This window comes from Spodoptera frugiperda, chromosome 4 (genome assembly GCF_023101765.2).
Source record: "Spodoptera frugiperda isolate SF20-4 chromosome 4, AGI-APGP_CSIRO_Sfru_2.0, whole genome shotgun sequence".
NCBI classification, from domain to species: Eukaryota; Metazoa; Arthropoda; class Insecta; order Lepidoptera; family Noctuidae; genus Spodoptera; species Spodoptera frugiperda.
Window position 1 is genome coordinate 6,045,778 of NC_064215.1, and position 19,330 is coordinate 6,065,107.

Below are 19,330 nucleotides of genomic sequence, written 5' to 3' on the forward strand. Positions count from 1 at the left end.
ATTTTGTAATTGTGTCGTGAAAATGTATAACTCGAATTACTTATTAAACCACATTCCTAAAACCAACTATCATAAGCAACTTCCTGATGAAATTAAAAAAATATATATCCTTATCTAAATCTTCCAAGTGAAAGATTTACAAGTACAAGTCAACTGCAATAAATTATGGACACTGTCGTGAATTCCGATGAATCCCTAAGCTCGAAACTTGGCTCACTGATCACGTGTCGATCAATGCCAGAGACGTAGCCGAGGATGGCCAGTTGCAACACCATCGGCGCTTGCGACGTATAAAACGTTCTGACGGACAGGCAAACAGCACGAGTCCTGTCCTAGCAGTACAAGCCAACCAACCACCAAAATGATGAAACTTGTAAGTATTTTATTTATTTTGATTATAATCATATCCCTTAACACTTTAAACGCCACGAGGGTCACTGATGACCGACGTTAGCGGAGGATTTGCCTTCAACAGATTTCTATTGGCAGTCAAAGACTTAAAAATTAGGCTTAGTCCCTTAAAAATGGTAAATACAACTTTAGTTACTAAACTTTTCGTAATTATTGCAAGGTCTGTCAAGTACAAAACCCAAGGCTACTTTGAGAAAAAGTAAACAAGTAGACCTTGCAATACTTACCCATTTCATACTATTATCATTTCCATTTCTGTCTGTGTATTACATTTTCTAATCACACGTTTTTTCTTTAGATTGTTGTCCTCGCCGCGCTAGTCGCCATCTCTGCTGCCAAGCCCGCCTTGGTGAGCGCACCTTTGGTAGCGGCGGCCCCAGCGGCGGTTGTCACGGCAACCAGCTCGCAGTACTACCACCGCATCAACAGTGGACTGGCTGCCTACGTCGCTGCTCCTGCTTCCTACGTCGCTGCTCCTGCCGCCTACGTGGCACCTGCCGCTGCGCCCTACGTAGCTGCCCCCTACGTAGCTTCTCCCTATGTGGCTTCAGCCCCCATCGTTGCCGTCTAAACCAACTGACCTCGCTCCGTGATCCCCTTGTGATATTACGATTTAAAGCCAATTGTTGATAAATTAAAGATGTTTTGAACAGTTTTCTTGTGTTTTTCTATTGAAAGTAAAAATAATCTAAAATGAGGGGTACTTATCTTGATGGAGACAGGACGATGGGACGAGGAGATGGGACATAATATTATATAATTGATTATGTACTATATCTTTCTCTAAGTCCAATATTAGTTAATGATATACCTAGGCGTTGATATTTTTTAAAAGCTCTTCAGATAAATAAGGATTTTTCCAATACTATTTAAAATAACTAAAACAGTACCTAGGTACTACAGGTAAAATCCAATTAAGTTAGGTATAAACAAACATAATTTTATAACTAGCTGCCTACAAGTAATACTAACTCAAGTAGCAGAGAACACGTGACATTTATAAATACCTAAACGAGCACCTAAATTAATTGGTAGAGCCTTCAAAGGCGGCTTATTGAAATCGAACATTTCAATCAAAAATAAACTTCAGCGAATCACTAGTAGGTACCTGCGTAGACGTGCCGCTGTATATTGAGCAAAGTGTGTAAACAACACAACAAAGGAATCCTTGCCACCATTTTTGTATGAAAAATTTATAAAATACATATTTTTTTATTCACATTCTCGTTTGTCGAGTGGTTGCAAGTGGAACTGCCTATGTTTCTCAAGCGTCTAAAACAAAAAAAAAAAAACACGTTGATCCAATTTGTTACACGTGATCGCAGTCTGATATAACACTTTTTCAAGGATCTTACGAAATCGGGCGTGAATCTCTGACATTTTTATGCCACGCATGTGTTGAACAATTTACTAAATATTTATTTTCCTTGTTTTGTTCTAACGAGAAGCAATTCTGTTAAGGGTGCTTCTTTGAGTCAAAGAAAGTGTTATTGGGATTTATTTCCCTTAATATAATTAGCGGAATTAAATTAAAATAATGTACGAGAGAAAAATGTCGTGATGGCCCGGAGGTTTAAGACACTCTTGGTCCTCATGCGTGAGGGTTCGAGTTTGAAAAGGCGAAACGGCAAGTACCAATAAATATGTTTTTTTCCGAGTTATATGTACTTGCTAAGATTATTTAGACACCACTGACAAACAAGGAAAATGTCGTGAGGAAACCTGGGCTTATTATTTCTAATTATAAGTTTAAAATCGACAACCCGCATTGAGCAAGCGTGGTGACTAATGCAGTCAGCAAGCCTGGTGACTGCTGACCTTCTCGCACGGAGAAGGTTTAAAGTAGCAACTTATAGGCTGTGGATGTGATGTGTGAAGTGATGATGATGTGATGAGAACTGCGTACTCATTTCAAACGTTATCTACCAAACATGGCCTATGTTTAGAAGAGAACGTTTTGTTCTTTAGTGACTTCTTATTAAATAGGTCTACCGTCTAAATTATTACCAAAAAAACAAATGAAGATGGAAAAAGCAGGATGCACGATATTCTAACTTAGGTACAAGACAATGTTTTAACTTATTTCATTGAAAAGATCGTTTAGTTTACTCACGCGAAATGACAGAAATCCTCCAGTAGTGTCAAGTTTTACTTATAATTTTCTATAGAGAAGAAAATCTATCAAGAACATAAGACTCTCATTGTTCATATGTTCGTAAGAGTGATTTTAAATTGCGAAATAAGTGAGAAGGTACGTGTTCAACACCAGCGTTTGTTTGTTTCGATAGCTCTGATATTTGGATATATTGAAATTCGCATCCAATTAGATAAGACGAAGCAAAAAAAAATGGCTGTTAGAAAGAAAAGTGGATACTTAAAATTCTGCTTAACCGTACGTGATAGATGGTATTCATTATGAGGAGAGTATACAAATTTTCAACATAAAGAAATCAAAGCAATATAGAAATTAATTTATCAAATTGCCTCACAATAAAATGAAGATACGTATTGATGTTCGTCTTCGTAATTGAATTATTTGTTCGACGGCAAGGCTTTTTTCAGTAGGCACTTATTGAGTCTTTGAATTAATGTTATTGGCACAAGGTCTTTTGAAGGACTTCGGGATTCCACTTGTTTTGTTGTAAAAAACAGGTCTAGGTTATCTCGTATTCTTATACATAGCCGGAATATCCCTTTCGAGAGTGTGACATACATATCAACTAGTACATATTAGACGCATATAGTAAAAGATGTCAACAAAGGTTATACCTAAGGACTTAGGTAGTTGAAAAATGTTACCTAACGATATCTGTTATTCCTGGATTGATGTTAATTACTGGTAATATAATAATTGAGAAAGTCGGCAACCAGCACGAAACGTTATGGTAGATATTTTTTTTAATAAAATTAATAATTTTATGACTTTATTAGATATCACATTGTTAACAACTTACTTAGACTATTGCGTGATACCTACTTATTTGACAGAAAAAAAAGATGAACTAGTGTCACTGATGAAAATACAAACCTTTGTGTGATGGAGATGTGCGATGGACCAAATGAAGGTGCTATAATTATTTGATATAATATAACCATTAACTAACGTTTTTTACTTAGTAGAAACCTACCCAATAATATATTTATTTGTTTGTTGTAACTGTTTAACAACTTTACTACTTTACAATTTAGGTACCTTAACTGTTAATTACGTTTACGTATATTTAAATTTCGGTCAAGAAGCCATATACATAAAGTTTGTTTTTGTTTCAATGCCAATAGGTGTATACGTATGTTTTGGTTTGTAACGCAGCGCCTGTTGGCTATTGCTTTCAAATACTTGAAACAGTGTAAAGTCTATTAGATTGAGAGCAGGCGTTGTAAAATATAGGTAAAGACTGATGGTGATCGTTTATCATTAAAACTTGAATATATTATTTAAAAAATGCATTTAAGAAAATCATAATAAAGTAACAAAGTTAGAAGGATAAGTATTTACTAATTTACTAAAGACTGAAAAGATTTGGAACTGTACCTAGATAATCAACGTACCTAATTGAGTAAAGACTCTTCCATCTTTCATAATTATTAGATTGACTGACAGAGGGAGACAGGGAGAGAAAATGCCTTGAATGTAAAAGAGTTTTTTCTCTCTATCTCTGTTCATCATTTGGAGAATAAAAGAATAAGAGTCGTGGTTGTAAACCTATTTGAAAATTAGTTTGTTGTTACTTATGAGCGTGTTAGTATACTTATTATGTCAGGCGCAATCTTGTAAATAAACAAGTAATTTTAATTGGTAAATTGATGATTTAAACTAACATATTCTCTTTTTTCGTAGTGTTAATGTTTTCTGTTTTTCTGACATATTTTTAAAAATAGGTACACGTACACAAATGTTCCATATACAAAAAATATTGAAATATCACAGTGTCTCATATCGTAAGATTTAATATTTACTTTTTCTACCACAGGTCTGTAGGAAGAAATTCCAATAGCAGCAATTGGGACATAATTTTGTTCTCGATACTGAAATATCATGACTCATACCAACGTACCTATTCAAGTATTTATTGCATCCATTTGTGTTAGAAAATACAGTATTTGTCACAATTATGGACCCACTCTACACCATTCCAAAGTATTTCAACTAATAAACAACAATACAAGTAAACAACGATGCTTGACCTTGAAATAATTACAAGGAGCTCCTAATTTTCTAAACAGATATTTTCTACCTAAAAATTTCAATGAAATTATTTTCCATAGTCTTTTGTTTTATGTTTGTCTATTATGGTGTAAGTATAGAAACTTTTCGGTCATGTTTTACGGAACCCTCTGTTATTGAGGTCTGTATTCCCCGTGGTTGTGTTTCTACCCACGCGGTGTGGGTAGCATCTTTGTTTACAAATTTTCAAGTACTTGTACTGCCTCAATGGACGAGTGATACCTATTGTTTATTTTCTTTCCTATTTTCTGGTTCTCAATAATAGTACCTACGTAGTTTGGGGTGGCTCGTGGCTCACGCACTTTTCTATTGATTGAATGAAATAAAATAACACACATTTGCCTATGATATTTAAAAAAATATTACCTGGCCTTTCCCCAATTACTTGACAGTTGAATAACAGTAATTTACATTAAGTGACTACAATTCATTTTGCAGAGTCCACTTAGAGTGATACTCCATTCTTAGTTGTAAACCCGTTTATAGAATTTGTAAGTTTCTGACTAACTATTTATCTTTCATAGTTTTTCTATAGGACCAGGATGTTAAAGTACAACATTAAACTTTGCACCGCATTAGGATTGTCACCTCACATAATGGTGACACCCAGACCCGGAACAATAATTTGTAGATCACACAAAGAGTTGCTTCATGCGGGAATCGAACCCGCGACACGTTGCTTAGCCACCACACTACCTCAACCGTGCAGTCAAGTTATTTTGCAGGAATAATTGCAAAAATCTACTTTTGACGAAAGTAGTCTTACATAGACGTCACTGAAGAGTGACCTGCTAAACTGAATACATATAAGAAGTATTTGTCAAAGGCCTAATTTTAAGCCGCTTTTATACAAGTGCGACAAATATAACTCCTTTATACTTTTCCGTCACACATTTAAGCTATGTACATTACTCGACACCCACTGGTTTATAACACGTGATACTACGTGCTACCATACTCCGTAGTACGCAAAACCTGCTCCAAATTTGATAACTTTTGAAAGGAAAACATGTTATATGTCCGTAAGTACATTTCTTTAACAAATAATTCAAAAGAAAAAAAGTACGTAAATAATAATCTTAGTACCTCCTTGACTATCTTGCAGTATAAGTTATTGTTAGAGCCATTATCGAGTAGTTTCGGATTCGATTAATGAGTTGGGCATTAAGTAACTACAGCTATGAGTGTTAACCTTATATACTATAAAAATGTTAAAGTATAAGTTATATTATGAGGTATCCTACTAATATCATACTTGAGAAAGTATGTATGTATTTTGTTTGTTATTCCTTTACGTCTAAACGGCGGAAGGAATCGAGATGAAATTTGGAACAAGGATTATGGTCTGTAATAACACATAGGCTTTTAATTCTACAAAAACGCTGGCGCCGCCGCTAGCAGAAGCTAGTATACTGTAAGTAATTGTTTTGTAACATACAAAATGATCACATTAAAGAAAATTTACAACAAAGAAACGTTCATTTGAACTGGCACGAAATAGTACAATCACGGCACAGAATAATTACCTTCATGGAACGTGAGAAAATGTTTCGATTAATTTTCCTCTTAATAAGGATAACCACCTGCATTTCATAGGTTCACAGCATTTAGTAGACAACCGTCCAACGATACGAACACTCGCATGCACTGTGTCTAATCCGCACTGGATTACCTTAAGAACTTTAAGAAAGCTGATCGGTTATATCAACTTCTGTTTGTCAGTTTGTCAAATATGTCAATTAAGCAACCTTAACTAGGTTAGTGGCAGCGATAACTAGGCAAATACGATATTACAAGTGTTGTGGTGTCCGTCGGTACTTTCCCAATGGCCCATCGTTATTATTCCCTCGACGTTTTCAATACGATTTTTGTAGCCATCAAGGTCCGTGTCCTTACCCATTGTACCATTAGGTATTCCGCGACATCCACTTCATTGCCTCACCACGATGCAAAATTTGTTACACCTATATAAAAGAGGGGGTCCATTATTCTAACGCCCGCATTATAATATCAAAAGCGGCCAGGACAGGGGGCCTTCAAAATGATCCGAACGGTAAAGTGATATTAAATTTTGATAAAAATATGAAAAAGCATGACATTTCGATTGACTTTTTGTACAATAGATGTTTTTGTTACAGGTATTACTCATATCGTCGTTGTGTGGATTGGTGAGAAGCTCGGGGGTGCATGGCGATGGGCTAGCACATTTAGCGCCTGTGGGTGCTATAGGACCTGCTCCCATAGCTGGTGCTCCAGTAGTCACTGCTGCTAGCTCACAATACTTTCAAAGGACCTTCAACCGTTTGATTGTACCTCAAGTGGTAGCTCCCGTTGCACCCGTAGCTCATGTTCCTGCCGTAGCTCCCGTAGCTCATGTTGCTCCCGTGGCACCTCCACCTCTACAGCCAGTGATTCCAGTTGCACCTGCACCAACAGTATTTGTGCAACCTACACAAGAAGTTCCTGTCCCTGTGAACCCACAACCGACGCAACCAGCTCCAGTAAACCCCAATGTAGCAATAGCGGTTGCCACCGCCCACGCTGCCGCACCCGTCGCAACCATATTGCTACCGCCCTATCCGTTCGGATTTCCACCGAATTTTGGCTTTATCCCTCAAGAACAGCCAACTAGTGCACCTGATGAGAATAAGAAGGAACCGACAACTCCTCAGTCCACAACACAAACCGAGGCAACAACAACACCGGAGCCCGAACAAACTACACCTCTGACATCGAGCAGCGATGATAATTTTGTGCAACAAGCACTACCCTCCAATGAAGACGTGAACTTCAATCAGTATGGAGTACCTTCATCTCCAGAAAGCACTCAGTTCCCACCTAATCAACAATTTCCACCAAATCAACCGCGTCCTCAGTTCCAACCGCAGCCTCGACCACAATTCCAGCCACAACAACCTCAAGGCCAGTTTCCACAGCAGCAATCAAGGCCACAATTTCAGCCGCAGCAACCACAAGGACAGTTTCCGCAGCAGCGTCCACAAGGACAGTTCCCGCAGCAGCAACCACGTCCTCAATTCCAGCCACAACAACCACAGTTCCCACAACAGAGACCTCAGGGACAGTTCCCACCACAGTTCCCGCAACAGAGGCCTCAGGGACAATTCCCCCCTCAACAACCACACCCGCAATATCAACCATTGCCACAGCCTCAGCAACCACGGCCACAATTTAACCATTTACCACAACCACAGCAACCTCACCCACAATACCAGCCCCAGGCACCACAGCATCCCCGTCCCGTGTACCAAGCACCTCAACAACCCTGGCCGCAGCATAAAGCTAGGCCTCAAAAGCTGAAAACTTCAGTAGAAATCGTTAAAGTTCCGTTGGCTTACGTCAGCCCTCCACCACTGCACCACACCCATGCACACGTGAAAGTTGTGAAGCACATCTATTCCTATGTACCGGCATCGAGTGCTAAAATCATCGTGAGACCTGTGAGTGCAGTGAAGCGACCTGTTCGTGTGGTAAAGATAAAGAAACTTCGTTCCCAGAATCTGCGTGCTAATGCTAGAGACATCGAAGTCGCTACATCAAGCCCGTTCCCTCGGCCCAACACCAAGCCACCTAGAGTATAATAATATTAATTAGTCAATTTCTACACTTGTTAATAAAACTGCACTATGTAAATAATTATGGTTATGAGTGAAAGAATATAGATCTATATTTATACTTTTGTATATGTTTGTTTTAATTACTGACGCACATTTTCTATGTCGTTGCATCGTTAATAGTCTCGGTCTAGGCCAACTAGACATTTATTAGTTGCACAACTGATGCTTGGGAGACGTGCACGCTTTGCCAATGACACTGGACCTATAAAGTAGTGTAACGAAAGTGACATTTGCATGACAAGCAAGGGGTTTTCCATGAATTTATTATTATGTTATGCGACATAGTGATGCACTCGAAATATTAAGTTATATATTTGGGTATGTTTATCATACATTAAAATGGCAACGTAACGCTATTGCCTCACGTATAAATTTTTTTGCCAATTTCGTAACATTTTTTTTTTTAAAACCTGAACGTCAATTTATTAATTATATGTAAAATATAATGTCATATACTAATGAAATTAATTCGAAGTAAAAATCAATGACACAATGTAGAACTCATTAATCTGATGATTACTCTAGAATATAGTCTATTTATAGGTACGGTACCTACATAAAACTAATAAGTGACAATCGATTCACAACTCTCATTCTTTACAATGTAAGTTTAAAATATCTCAGCGTACGTGCTACATAATACGTGGTGCATTAAGTGGAAAATGACGACGTGCTTCAGATACTTGACGATAAAATGCTATGTGAGCGTAAAGTGTATTCACTACCACGCAACATGAGATGGGTAATATGTCAAATGTACCAATTGTACATAATAAATTCTGTATAAGGTTACATTTCCTATAAATACTGAAACTTATGTAATTCCAGTATTACTTAGCATGTAAATGGCAGTTTTTTCAGAAAATTTATCCTGATTTAATTCCCAAAAGTAACTAAATGGCTGTCAGTTATTTATATTGTTCTAGAAACGAAGCTAAGTATCCATTTTATAGACTCCAATGACTGTGACAAAGAACACCATGATTACTTATTTATGCCACAAAACTAAAATGATTCATAATCTAATCTCAGAACTATAAATACCTGTAATTATCCTGTCGCGTTATTATGTTACTTTATTGTAATCTCAGATCAAAATTTAAATTATTACTAGACCCAGAACTATAAACTTGTAATATGCTGTTGTGTTGTTATGGCTAGCAACTATTTAGCCACATCTTATGGGTCGGTCCACCGAGGATGTTATACTCACATGTCATAGAATACCGACTCACTCAATGGATAGACTGACATGATCCATAAGAGCTATATTCTCGAAAAGTATTTTAATAATGAAATTGAGTTTAAATATGTTGTAGATCAAAGAATGGCAAGTGCGACTACTGATAAAAACGGGTACTGGTTAAAATCTTAGAGAATAAGTCAATAGAAAAATAAAATACTATTACAGACTGTATTGTCAAATACTGTGTAGGTACTACTTAACGTAGTCGAAGGTAAGTGTCACTTAGTATTCAGTAGAGGTAACAAAATCGTGCGTTACCAACACTCGAACCTAATTTCCTAAATACGAATACATCAAAACGGGATTTGGAACATAAGTCGCCATATGAGACTGCCTTGTATAATATTCATAATTTATTTTACTATACGATCGGAATAAAAATTATACCACGATTTCGGACTATGGCTATCCTTACTCCAAATTACATTTGAATCCTTAGGCCGGTGGTTTAAGAATAACACTCATATTATTATTTATATATAACAGGTACTATTTAGAGCCACGTGGATTGTTCTTTAAATAATGTCATTACTTTTTCTATGGATTTTGTGCTATGGATGGCCTCCCAACTATTGAGACATCACATACTCCAGCTGCGCGTCACCCTTGTACAGCTACTTTGCGGCGACGCATTTTCGTAGCACATCTTACTCGCATCTTGTATCAGTGGAAACGGTCACATAGTTTCATTGCATAACTACATAGCACATCTCGGGTGAAAAAGCACCCTAAAGTTTAGGAATATGATTAATTCTTAGGGAATGGTAAAAAAGGAGATTTTATAACTGAAACAAGTCGTAGAAAAAAGAAGTTAACATATAACATTAACCTCCACTTTACCACTTAATCAACTCCTACCCAGTGATCAGATCTATGTAAATAAGTACATCTATTTATGAAATGACTAAAATATAATCCTATATTATTAAAACAGACAAGAATATATCGGACATACGAGTGTATGAACATACAACATTCTATGGAATAAAAATACTAATTGCCAGTTATCTCGAGCGATGACATTCCCGTTTGATCTTTGCGACGGAAATAGGGACATGGTAAATGTTCATAGTATATAATAGGACTTAAGAAATAACTATCTTGGAAGAGAATATAGAATAATAATGTAACAAGGGTTTCTATTACGTGACCTTTTGAATTTATTCAAGAAAATATATTGTTGGCAGAAGTATGTATTACTCGTACAGTCTAATGTCGTTTAGTTTTCCATTTAAGTTTACAGCTAGTAGCAAACTCGCGGAAAGAGGATTACATATTTAAAAGCTTCTTCTTGTACTCTTTGTATATAGTTATACCCTTATTAACTAACTGAATAAATTGTTTTAAATGGAAGGAAGGTGTTCCTACTAAAGTACATAAAAGGTCCTTGTCACATAGAGGAGATAGACTATGATATAGGTCATCTTCTACAATCATTGTATACTTCTTCAGCTTCCATCACTTTCATGCATCTGTTCATATAACTTCGTCATTTAATTAGGTATGGTTTTGACTTCACCTAGACAATACTCACGTTTGTAGAAACCTCTTATAATAATAAAAATCCTAATTACAAAGACCGAAGCAGAAATGAGCTGAAATATTCTTACAGGTTGTCCAGTAAATAGTGCACCATTCAGTGAAGGATAGTGATAGCTGGAATCAATACCTACCTAAACCATACAGTATATGTTTAACGAAATTGTACGGTTTCAAAATTATATCACTCAGTATATAATAATTTTTAACGTTAAGTATTACTTCAATACTTTCAATCAGTTTCACTCCAAATAAAATATACAACTAAATATCAACAAGTTTAATTGATTATTCGATATCTAAAAATACAATACCCACAATAGCATTGTATTACATTAATACAAACCACAAATAACACACAAAAGAAAACTTATTTATGTTCGCAAAAATAACAACACACATCTGATAAAATGAAGATATAATATCAATTGTCATAACATTGTTATTGACGTGAACTACAAGGGAACGTATGTTATGACGAAGACGATATAATTTGTTTGTACGGACGTGACGCGAAGATCGTCTACGATGCGTCATGGAGATAACAACGATTCGTCTGCTTCGTAGCAAGATTCGTAGCACTGAGATGAGCGTAGCATCTGTTATGAATATTTTCGTAGCACAAACATGATTTGCTACGAGTTTTTATTTACGTGATTCCGCATAATGAATTTTTAACTAGATTGAGTTTAAATATTATGAAAAAGGACCAAAATATCGCTTTTGACTACTAGATTAATACAATATATTTAGATTTTTTTAATAATAGGAGCCAAAAATACATTTTTTCGAGGATACAACGTTATCAAATTCTTGGATCTAATTAGACGTAGAAGGTGAAATAAAATCACTACGTAACAATGTTGTTTGAAACACCTACATCTCGCTATTTATGAAAACAATATTAGAGAAAATCAATTTTCCACGAACCGTTAATGTCAATTATAATGGTTTCATCATAACATCATTGATTTGTAATATATTTATTTTGAAGGTAATGCCCAAAAGTGTAGTACTCGTGCAATAATGTTATCAGTCTGTCCAGCTTTACTGTCGTAACGTCTCGTCCCCGTTGCGTGCCCAGCGTCTAACGAGCCATTGAGACATTGCAATCGGTGACGAAACACAACACAAGGTGAATCTTACTTCGGTACAGTATAAAAGGTAATGTCACCAAACTTCAGACATCACACTCACATCTTCTGTTCAACAGACAGACACAACCAAACCTAACAAAATGTACAAGATTGTGAGTATTTGGAAAATAACCATTTAAGTTATTAAGTTATTTTTCAAAAAGTTGGTAAATCGAATTACTAATAAATTTATATTCTTTTTCAGGTATTCTTCCTCGCCACCCTGGCCCTGGCTTACGCCAAGCCCGGTGTCGCAGTGGCGGCTCCCCTTGTAGCTGCAGCGCCCGTGGTGGCTGCTCCAGCTCCCTTCGTCACAGCCTCCAGCTCTCAATACGTCGCCAGGAACTACAACGGAGTGTACGCCGCCGCTGCTCCTTTGGTCGCTGCCCCTGCTCCAGTCGTCGCTGCCCCTGCCCCATTAGTGGCAGCTCCTGCCCCTTACGTTGCTGCTCCTTATGCTGTCGCCCCAGCAGCGGCTCGTGTCGTGGCTCCCGTCGCTGCTCCCTACGCCTCCTACGTAGCTGCCCCCGCCCCAGTAGCCCCCGCTTTCGCCCGGTATGCTGCCGCTCCTTACTTCGCTCCCTCTGCTCCCTTTGTTGCCCTTAAGTAAACTGTGATGATGACTGAATCTTAGCCCATTTTTTGTACTGAAGAATACATATCTATTACATACTTGTGTCTTTTTTTATTATTTGTTTAATAACAGCGCGGCAAACGTATAAATATTTGACTAATGAAATGTTTGCTATGACGACTTGAAAAACTTTATATTATAGTTTTACAATATACTCGTAAATCTAAGAAGTAGGTAGTTTTCCACCGATGTATTAATAGTCTAGCCAACTGCTTTTGTATGGAATTTCATAACTTTGTGAACAGACAAAGCATTCCTTACATTACAGAGTAACATTATTTTGGTTATGACTGTCAACTCATTGTCAAAAATCTTGTCACCATCAAACCATACAAGCAGTTAGTTGCGCATGTTATTGTGCGTGATCAAAGTCGTGTGTTTAGTTTCAAGGAAGTTTTCCCACAGTCCTTGGCAGAAGTAATTTGGCTATGTACAAAACTCGGTACGAGTTACATAAAGAAGCCATAAACAAAGAGGGAAATTTGTGGCCTATTTCTGTATAAAGCGATAATATTTTGATAAACATATCTAAGTACGTAATCACAGAAAAAATATATTTGTTTCTAAGTCTTCGCAGTATCGATTTCAGTTCCTTGAAAAGATTAGAATAAAATGGTAAGAACATTATCATAATTTTAGGCATTGAATAGAATGGTAACCAAAACGACGGAATTTCTTGAAGGCTTTCCTTTATAAGACTGTTGACGAGGAAGTTCAACTGCGTAGTACTTCAGTTTCTTAGACACCCACACAGATGTCTGAACAACCTAAGTGATCCTTTTTTAGTGATTCAGATTCTACAAACGTTCGTTCAAGAAAAAAAGTACTTTTTATTGTGCAAGCATAATATTTAAGTATTTCCGTAACGATTTGTAATTCAAGAGGGTTTGTCAATAAAAAAGAGTATTTTATTGCTTGTCTTCTAAATGGTTGGTGAAAGAAATTTACTGGAATTAAATTAAGAGTGGTATTATCTTTGGAGACAAATCCAGTCACATGCTTGAACAATTTTTATATTTTTCACTTTGGATAGAAACGTCTCATACTTATAGTGGTATAATAAATGAGTAGCGGCTTTTGAAAATGCCACTTAGTCCGCTAACTGTATCTAAACTTGTCGGCGCACAGTCTACACTATATTTTTTTCCACTACACACTCACAAAGGAATAGTTGACCGGTCTAGTTCTCTCGGTAAATATTCTGTGTACATATTGAAAAAAAAAAAAGAAATTTTATAGTAATGTAGACATGAATGAGACGAAATTACAATACAATATTATAAAAGATTTTCATAGATTGAGTCTGGTAAAGTTTGTAATAACTTAGTATTTACAAATGTCACAAGTTCAACTTTCGTGGAAATAATGAAATCAAGGTACACAAGTCAAACAAAACGTGTTACTGTAAGCTTACAATATTAAGATTAAACATAAAATTAAAATGAAAATACATTACCACTAATATTGAGAGTCCTACGCCAAGAAATTTGTTAAAGTAAGTACGTGTGGGCTTGTTAGTAATCCTAAATTGTGAAAAGTACACAACCTAGTTTCTTTATAAGTGGAAAGTTCTTCTTTAATCTTTCATTTGGAAGTAGGATTTAGGTTTCATTTTGTAAGGAGTTTGGAAAATTTTAGTTCTGCTCACTAAATTCGTGTCGCACCTGAGTTTGTGTAATAAGTATTCCTAACGTACAGTAAGCTACCTCGTTTTCGATTTGATAAAATATTTTAAATCTCGAAATTTTGTATGATCAAACCCAGTGATAGCTCACTACTGTACCAAAAATCTTCTCTAGTTAAAGTTTGCTATAGATAAATTCTCAATAATATATCGATATGTAGAAAACCTTAATTTTAAATACTGTACCTAATAACCTCGCATGAAATTAGACTCACGTCAAAAAGAAAGTGTAACATTTTTATTTTATTTTACAAAAGAAACCGTACTTCATTGTAATTATACATATGTATTACCAATCAGTAAAGTATACAAAACCAAACCAATGTAATACCCACCACATTTTCCACATATTACCTATTGAAATACAAATTATGATGACGACTAATACCACATAATTTACTATTTATATTTGAAGAAACATGCTTGCATTATGTACACCCCTACGATACTGTACGATACCCTAACAGTAAATAAAAGGCATAGTGCTACGTAAGTTTTTACGTTTATCAGGTCGGAACGACTGAACGTGGGCTGAAGGTGGAAGATTTTCTTCTTGCGGTCCAATAAAAACAAATTTAATAAAAACAATGACAATTCGTTCTCAATCTCGCTGAGTGTCACGTGTATTGAAATGTGTTTCGTTAACTTTTCTTCATTCTTTGCCATTTGCGAAACACGTGCCGCTTTGGAAACGGGACCTCCTTAGTTTTCCTTTGTGTATACCAATTTAAAGCTCACACTTTGAGTTTTAGTTACTTCTGTAATGTTGTGTTTAACGTAGGTACTTACGAATAGTGAGCGTGTCGTTGTAGTAACTAGAATGTTAATATGTACTACGAAATATGTAAATATTTATGATTAAGTAAACTTTATTTGTTCCTTTTAGAGTGACGGATAAATCAATTTGACGTTTCAAAAGTCCAATTATAATTAGTAGAAGAAGGTATTAATTAATTTATTAATCATTTTATGTACACACATATAACATAGAGGACAACAGATTAAGTGTGAGCCATACTTGCGCACGAATGGGTGTCCAGCGGCTCCCTACAACCTTGCGATGTCGTCTGTCCACCTTGTGGGCAGACGAGGTGGAAAAGGTAACCAACATGAGTCTTTAAAATCTGAATTAGTATGAAACCTAATTACTGTAGTATTGAATAGTTTAAAAATAACTGACTTTAATTACATAATATTTGTCAGTACCAACGAATTTGAATTTACTTACAATGTTGTAAAATTAAACAAATAAGTTTATTTAATTATTTAAACAGTGTTTATTAAAACTTACACATAAAATATAATCGCTAATACAATAAGTGATTTAAGGTTTATCCGTTCGCAACACCATTTCTCCGTACTCACCGTGTGTCGTCAGGTACATGTTTGAATACTAATGAGATGGACTAGTGACGCGCTTAGCAATTACGATTCGATCCATACATAGTGATTCTGTTCACTCGCATAATATCGAGGGCGTCCTTCATCCGTGAACTAATTCAACAATTGATATTTACATAATTGATCTTTCATTTGTACTATTTCATATATATTATATAGAGCTGTAATATACTACATAGTTTAATGGAGTTACAGAACACTCTTTTACCTAAGTGTGTTATTATCCCTATTGTATTTTGGGGTCTGATATTCTACTCTAAAGAGATAATTTAGTTTAGTAGACTTTGATTATTATGATGATAACATGTTGCATTGAAAACTATTGTAAAACCTTTACTATCAATACCGTTCCTCTCGTATGGATAAACCCAGCATAACTTGAGCTCGAACTTGCACCCATTACACCAAAAAAATATAAGAAAAACATGTTTACAAAATGAAAAGATTCTAGGGAAAGAAAATTTAAACAACAGGGTGAACAATAAGAAATCATTCTTAGAACCTTTTCATTGTATTAGAACGGAGGCCGCGAAAATCTTTACCTTTTGCAAAATACTGAGCAATAAAAAGTATAAATATCTTACAAAGGCGTCGATTCTTAAAACAATTAAATTGTCGTCATCGAATCGTCGATTCGCAATGAGAATCGGCGATTCCGCCCTTAATTGAATTGATTGTTGGTTATTTTATTAGAACCAGGAAAGTGACGGACTTTTAGTTTAACTAAGTCACTACTTAGATTGAATTTAATGTAATATTTTTGTGTCTATCGTAAATAAACATAATACATACAAACTTGATTTACCGTCTCATATTCAGATATCAGTTTTGATTTCTCAGTTAGGAAAAACAGTATTTTTATGGTACGGGCAGCAAATGAGCGGACGGATCGTCTGATGGTAAACAATCAGTGCCGCCCATGAACACCCATACCGACCAGTGTGGAGTTATAAACGTGTTAATGGACTTTTAGGGGTCGGGGATTTGGGGATTAGTGATATTTGGGAATTGGGCCTCCAGTCACCCGGTAGAGTAATATTCCGTCGCAAAAAGTTTCTTGCTTAAGTACTCACTTGGAAACCAAAAGGTGTGATCTTATTATTATCTTTTTTCTATACACATAAAATACTAGTTCTTTATATTGATTAATCAAAGTAAATAATAACTGTTTGGAAATCAGTACCAAAACTCATATCTAGTATATATGTATGTAGATATACATCGAGAAAATCCCAGTGAACCTCAAAAAAATCTACTTTATTAGAGGAAGTATAGAGTCGTTTCAAATTAATGGTTAGTTTTTGTTACTATAGCCATGGGATACTCAAAGTAAAACAGAAGGGTAATTCAATAGGATAATATTTTCTAAGAAACCAGAAAAGTTTGCTGTTCTAAGAAAAACAAACGAAATTGCTATTGGCAAATTTTCATCAAATACTTCAAATAAGTACTTTCTCGCAGTTGAGCTCATGATAATAGTGTAGTATTGTAAATACTAACCGTTCGTATTATAATCTACCGTCAATAAGTCCCGCGGATATTGATAAATCTGTTATGCATATAAATGCAAAATGTCTCGTTACAATAAAATGTACAGTCATTTCGTGTCGTGTTTGCTTCATAAATAATGTCCAAGCGATTGTTGTCTTTCTTAATGATTAGTTTGAATTCATTATCTGTCATTCATGTATATTACTTGATTAGTTTAATCGTATTATTTAAGGAAATAAAATCAAAATAGTCAGGCCGTGCCTTCATCCAACTTGCATTTATTCGAAGTCAAAAACACCATAAGAAAGTTAAAACATAAATTTGAGACCTAATTAAATATTCTGCAAATTTTGCACCACAAGGCCAAATGTAATTAAAATAACCCCAACATTTGGCCCGAAAGGGTACTTAGGCGTCCATGAAATAGTTGCAGTTATATAATATTCCCACTAATGGCTACTGCCTCGACATATTCGGTAACCAATGGTGTCCATTCGTCACCTAATTGAGCATGCGCGAGTCCTGCCTAAGGAAAGTGAAACCGACTGCTACCAACATAGACGTAATGCTTGCAACAGTATGAACTATATAACGACATGTAACACATTCATCGATACACTTCATCGTTGACACTCGACTGACCGAGTTCTATTATCAAATTAAAATGTCCTTCGTAAGATTAGTAAGTGTTGATAAATTGGGAATATAATCATATTTCTTGCGTAAGTTGATTCAATTTACTAATTATTGTCAATTTCCTTTTCAGGTCATTTCTGCGCTCGCCCTTATAGCTAGCTGTAATGCTAGTGGCGTCGGACACATCGCTCCTCTCTTCAAACAATTGTCAGTAGTTCGTTACGCTCCATTCTACAACTTCCCGAATGGAGCGAGGTCAATACATGCAGTGGCCGCTCCTGTGGCAGTGGCACCTCCAGTAGTAGCGCGGGCGCCAGTGTTTGCAGCTCCTGCACCTGTGTTGCCAGCGCCTGCCCCAGTGTTCCCAGCTCCTGCTCCAGTTTTCCCCGCGCCTGCTCCAGTATTCTCAGCGCCCGCTCCAGCTCCAGTATTCGCAGCGCCCGCCCCAGTGTTCCCCGCGCCACCCCCAGCTCCAGTTTTTGCAGCGCCGGCTCCCGTTTTACCGGCACCAGCCCCGGTATTCCCAGCACCTGCACCTGTATTCCCAGCGCCAGTGTATCCAAGAATAGCTCCAGCTTTTGCACCGGCACCAGTCTTCGCTCGTGCCGTACCTGCGTTGCCAGCAGCGCAATTCTCACCTATTGTAAGGCCAGTGGCAGTACCTCAGCCTGCTCCATTGTTTGCGCCAGCTTTCGCCCCCGCTCCCGTGCCCGTAGCTAGGGCTCCTATCAGCATATCTCCTTATGGTCCCGTACCATACGGCCCAGCGCCCATCCTCAAACAGTTTGCGTGGAAATGAATCTAGTCTTATTTAAGTGTTATAGTGTCATTGTTATCTAGTTAAAACTTAGTTATAGGTTTTTTGATACCAAATTTTGTAATTAAATTATGCAAATATAAATGTACTTTGATTTACTTAACTCCTGTCATCTATTCCTGACTATTTCATCTATAACGATCAAAGTGAACTACAGAACTAATACACTCACATGTGATGGGATGATCTGACCAGTAATGAAATAAAAACTATATCAAGTATATCTTTATGCATTCAAAACTAATTGAATATCTTAGTTTCTACATTGGCATGTTTGAATTTAAGCCAAGACTGCTTAGTGTAAACATTGCTTAGTGAAACAATAGTAAGAATGAAAAGGAAATGCAATAATTTGAATTAATTGCATTTTCTCTGGATGATCTCATTTTATAAAGGTTCTTATTGGCACGAGGCATATTTAAATGCCTTTTATTTTCTTAACTTGCGTTGTCAAGAAACAGTGTGTCAACGTTGA

At 36.4% G+C, this 19,330-nt stretch overlaps 4 protein-coding genes across 4 annotated transcripts; all 4 read left to right on the forward strand.

Moving 5' to 3' along the window:
- Positions 1-230: 230 nt before the first annotated feature.
- On the forward strand, positions 231-1,066 carry LOC118273869 (cuticle protein 63-like). Its single transcript, XM_035591040.2, has 2 exons — positions 231-373; positions 710-1,066. The coding sequence occupies exons 1-2, from the start codon at positions 362-364 to the stop codon at positions 980-982; spliced, it is 285 nt and encodes a 94-aa protein (XP_035446933.1). The 5' UTR covers positions 231-361; the 3' UTR covers positions 983-1,066.
- A 5,459-nt stretch (positions 1,067-6,525) lies between these two features.
- On the forward strand, positions 6,526-8,337 carry LOC118274336 (uncharacterized). The gene is made up of 2 exons (XM_050708023.1): positions 6,526-6,689; positions 6,775-8,337. The coding sequence occupies exons 1-2, from the start codon at positions 6,678-6,680 to the stop codon at positions 8,233-8,235; spliced, it is 1,473 nt and encodes a 490-aa protein (XP_050563980.1). The 5' UTR covers positions 6,526-6,677; the 3' UTR covers positions 8,236-8,337.
- Positions 8,338-12,137: 3,800 nt separating this feature from the next.
- LOC118272879 (cuticle protein 16.5) lies at positions 12,138-12,864 on the forward strand. Its single transcript, XM_035589595.2, has 2 exons — positions 12,138-12,305; positions 12,398-12,864. The coding sequence occupies exons 1-2, from the start codon at positions 12,294-12,296 to the stop codon at positions 12,800-12,802; spliced, it is 417 nt and encodes a 138-aa protein (XP_035445488.1). The 5' UTR covers positions 12,138-12,293; the 3' UTR covers positions 12,803-12,864.
- Positions 12,865-17,920: 5,056 nt separating this feature from the next.
- Positions 17,921-18,939, forward strand: LOC118273858 (uncharacterized). Its single transcript, XM_035591028.2, has 2 exons — positions 17,921-18,084; positions 18,169-18,939. Exons 1-2 carry the CDS (start codon positions 18,067-18,069, stop codon positions 18,835-18,837), a joined length of 687 nt encoding a protein of 228 aa, XP_035446921.2. The 5' UTR covers positions 17,921-18,066; the 3' UTR covers positions 18,838-18,939.
- The last annotated feature ends 391 nt before the right edge of the window (positions 18,940-19,330 follow it).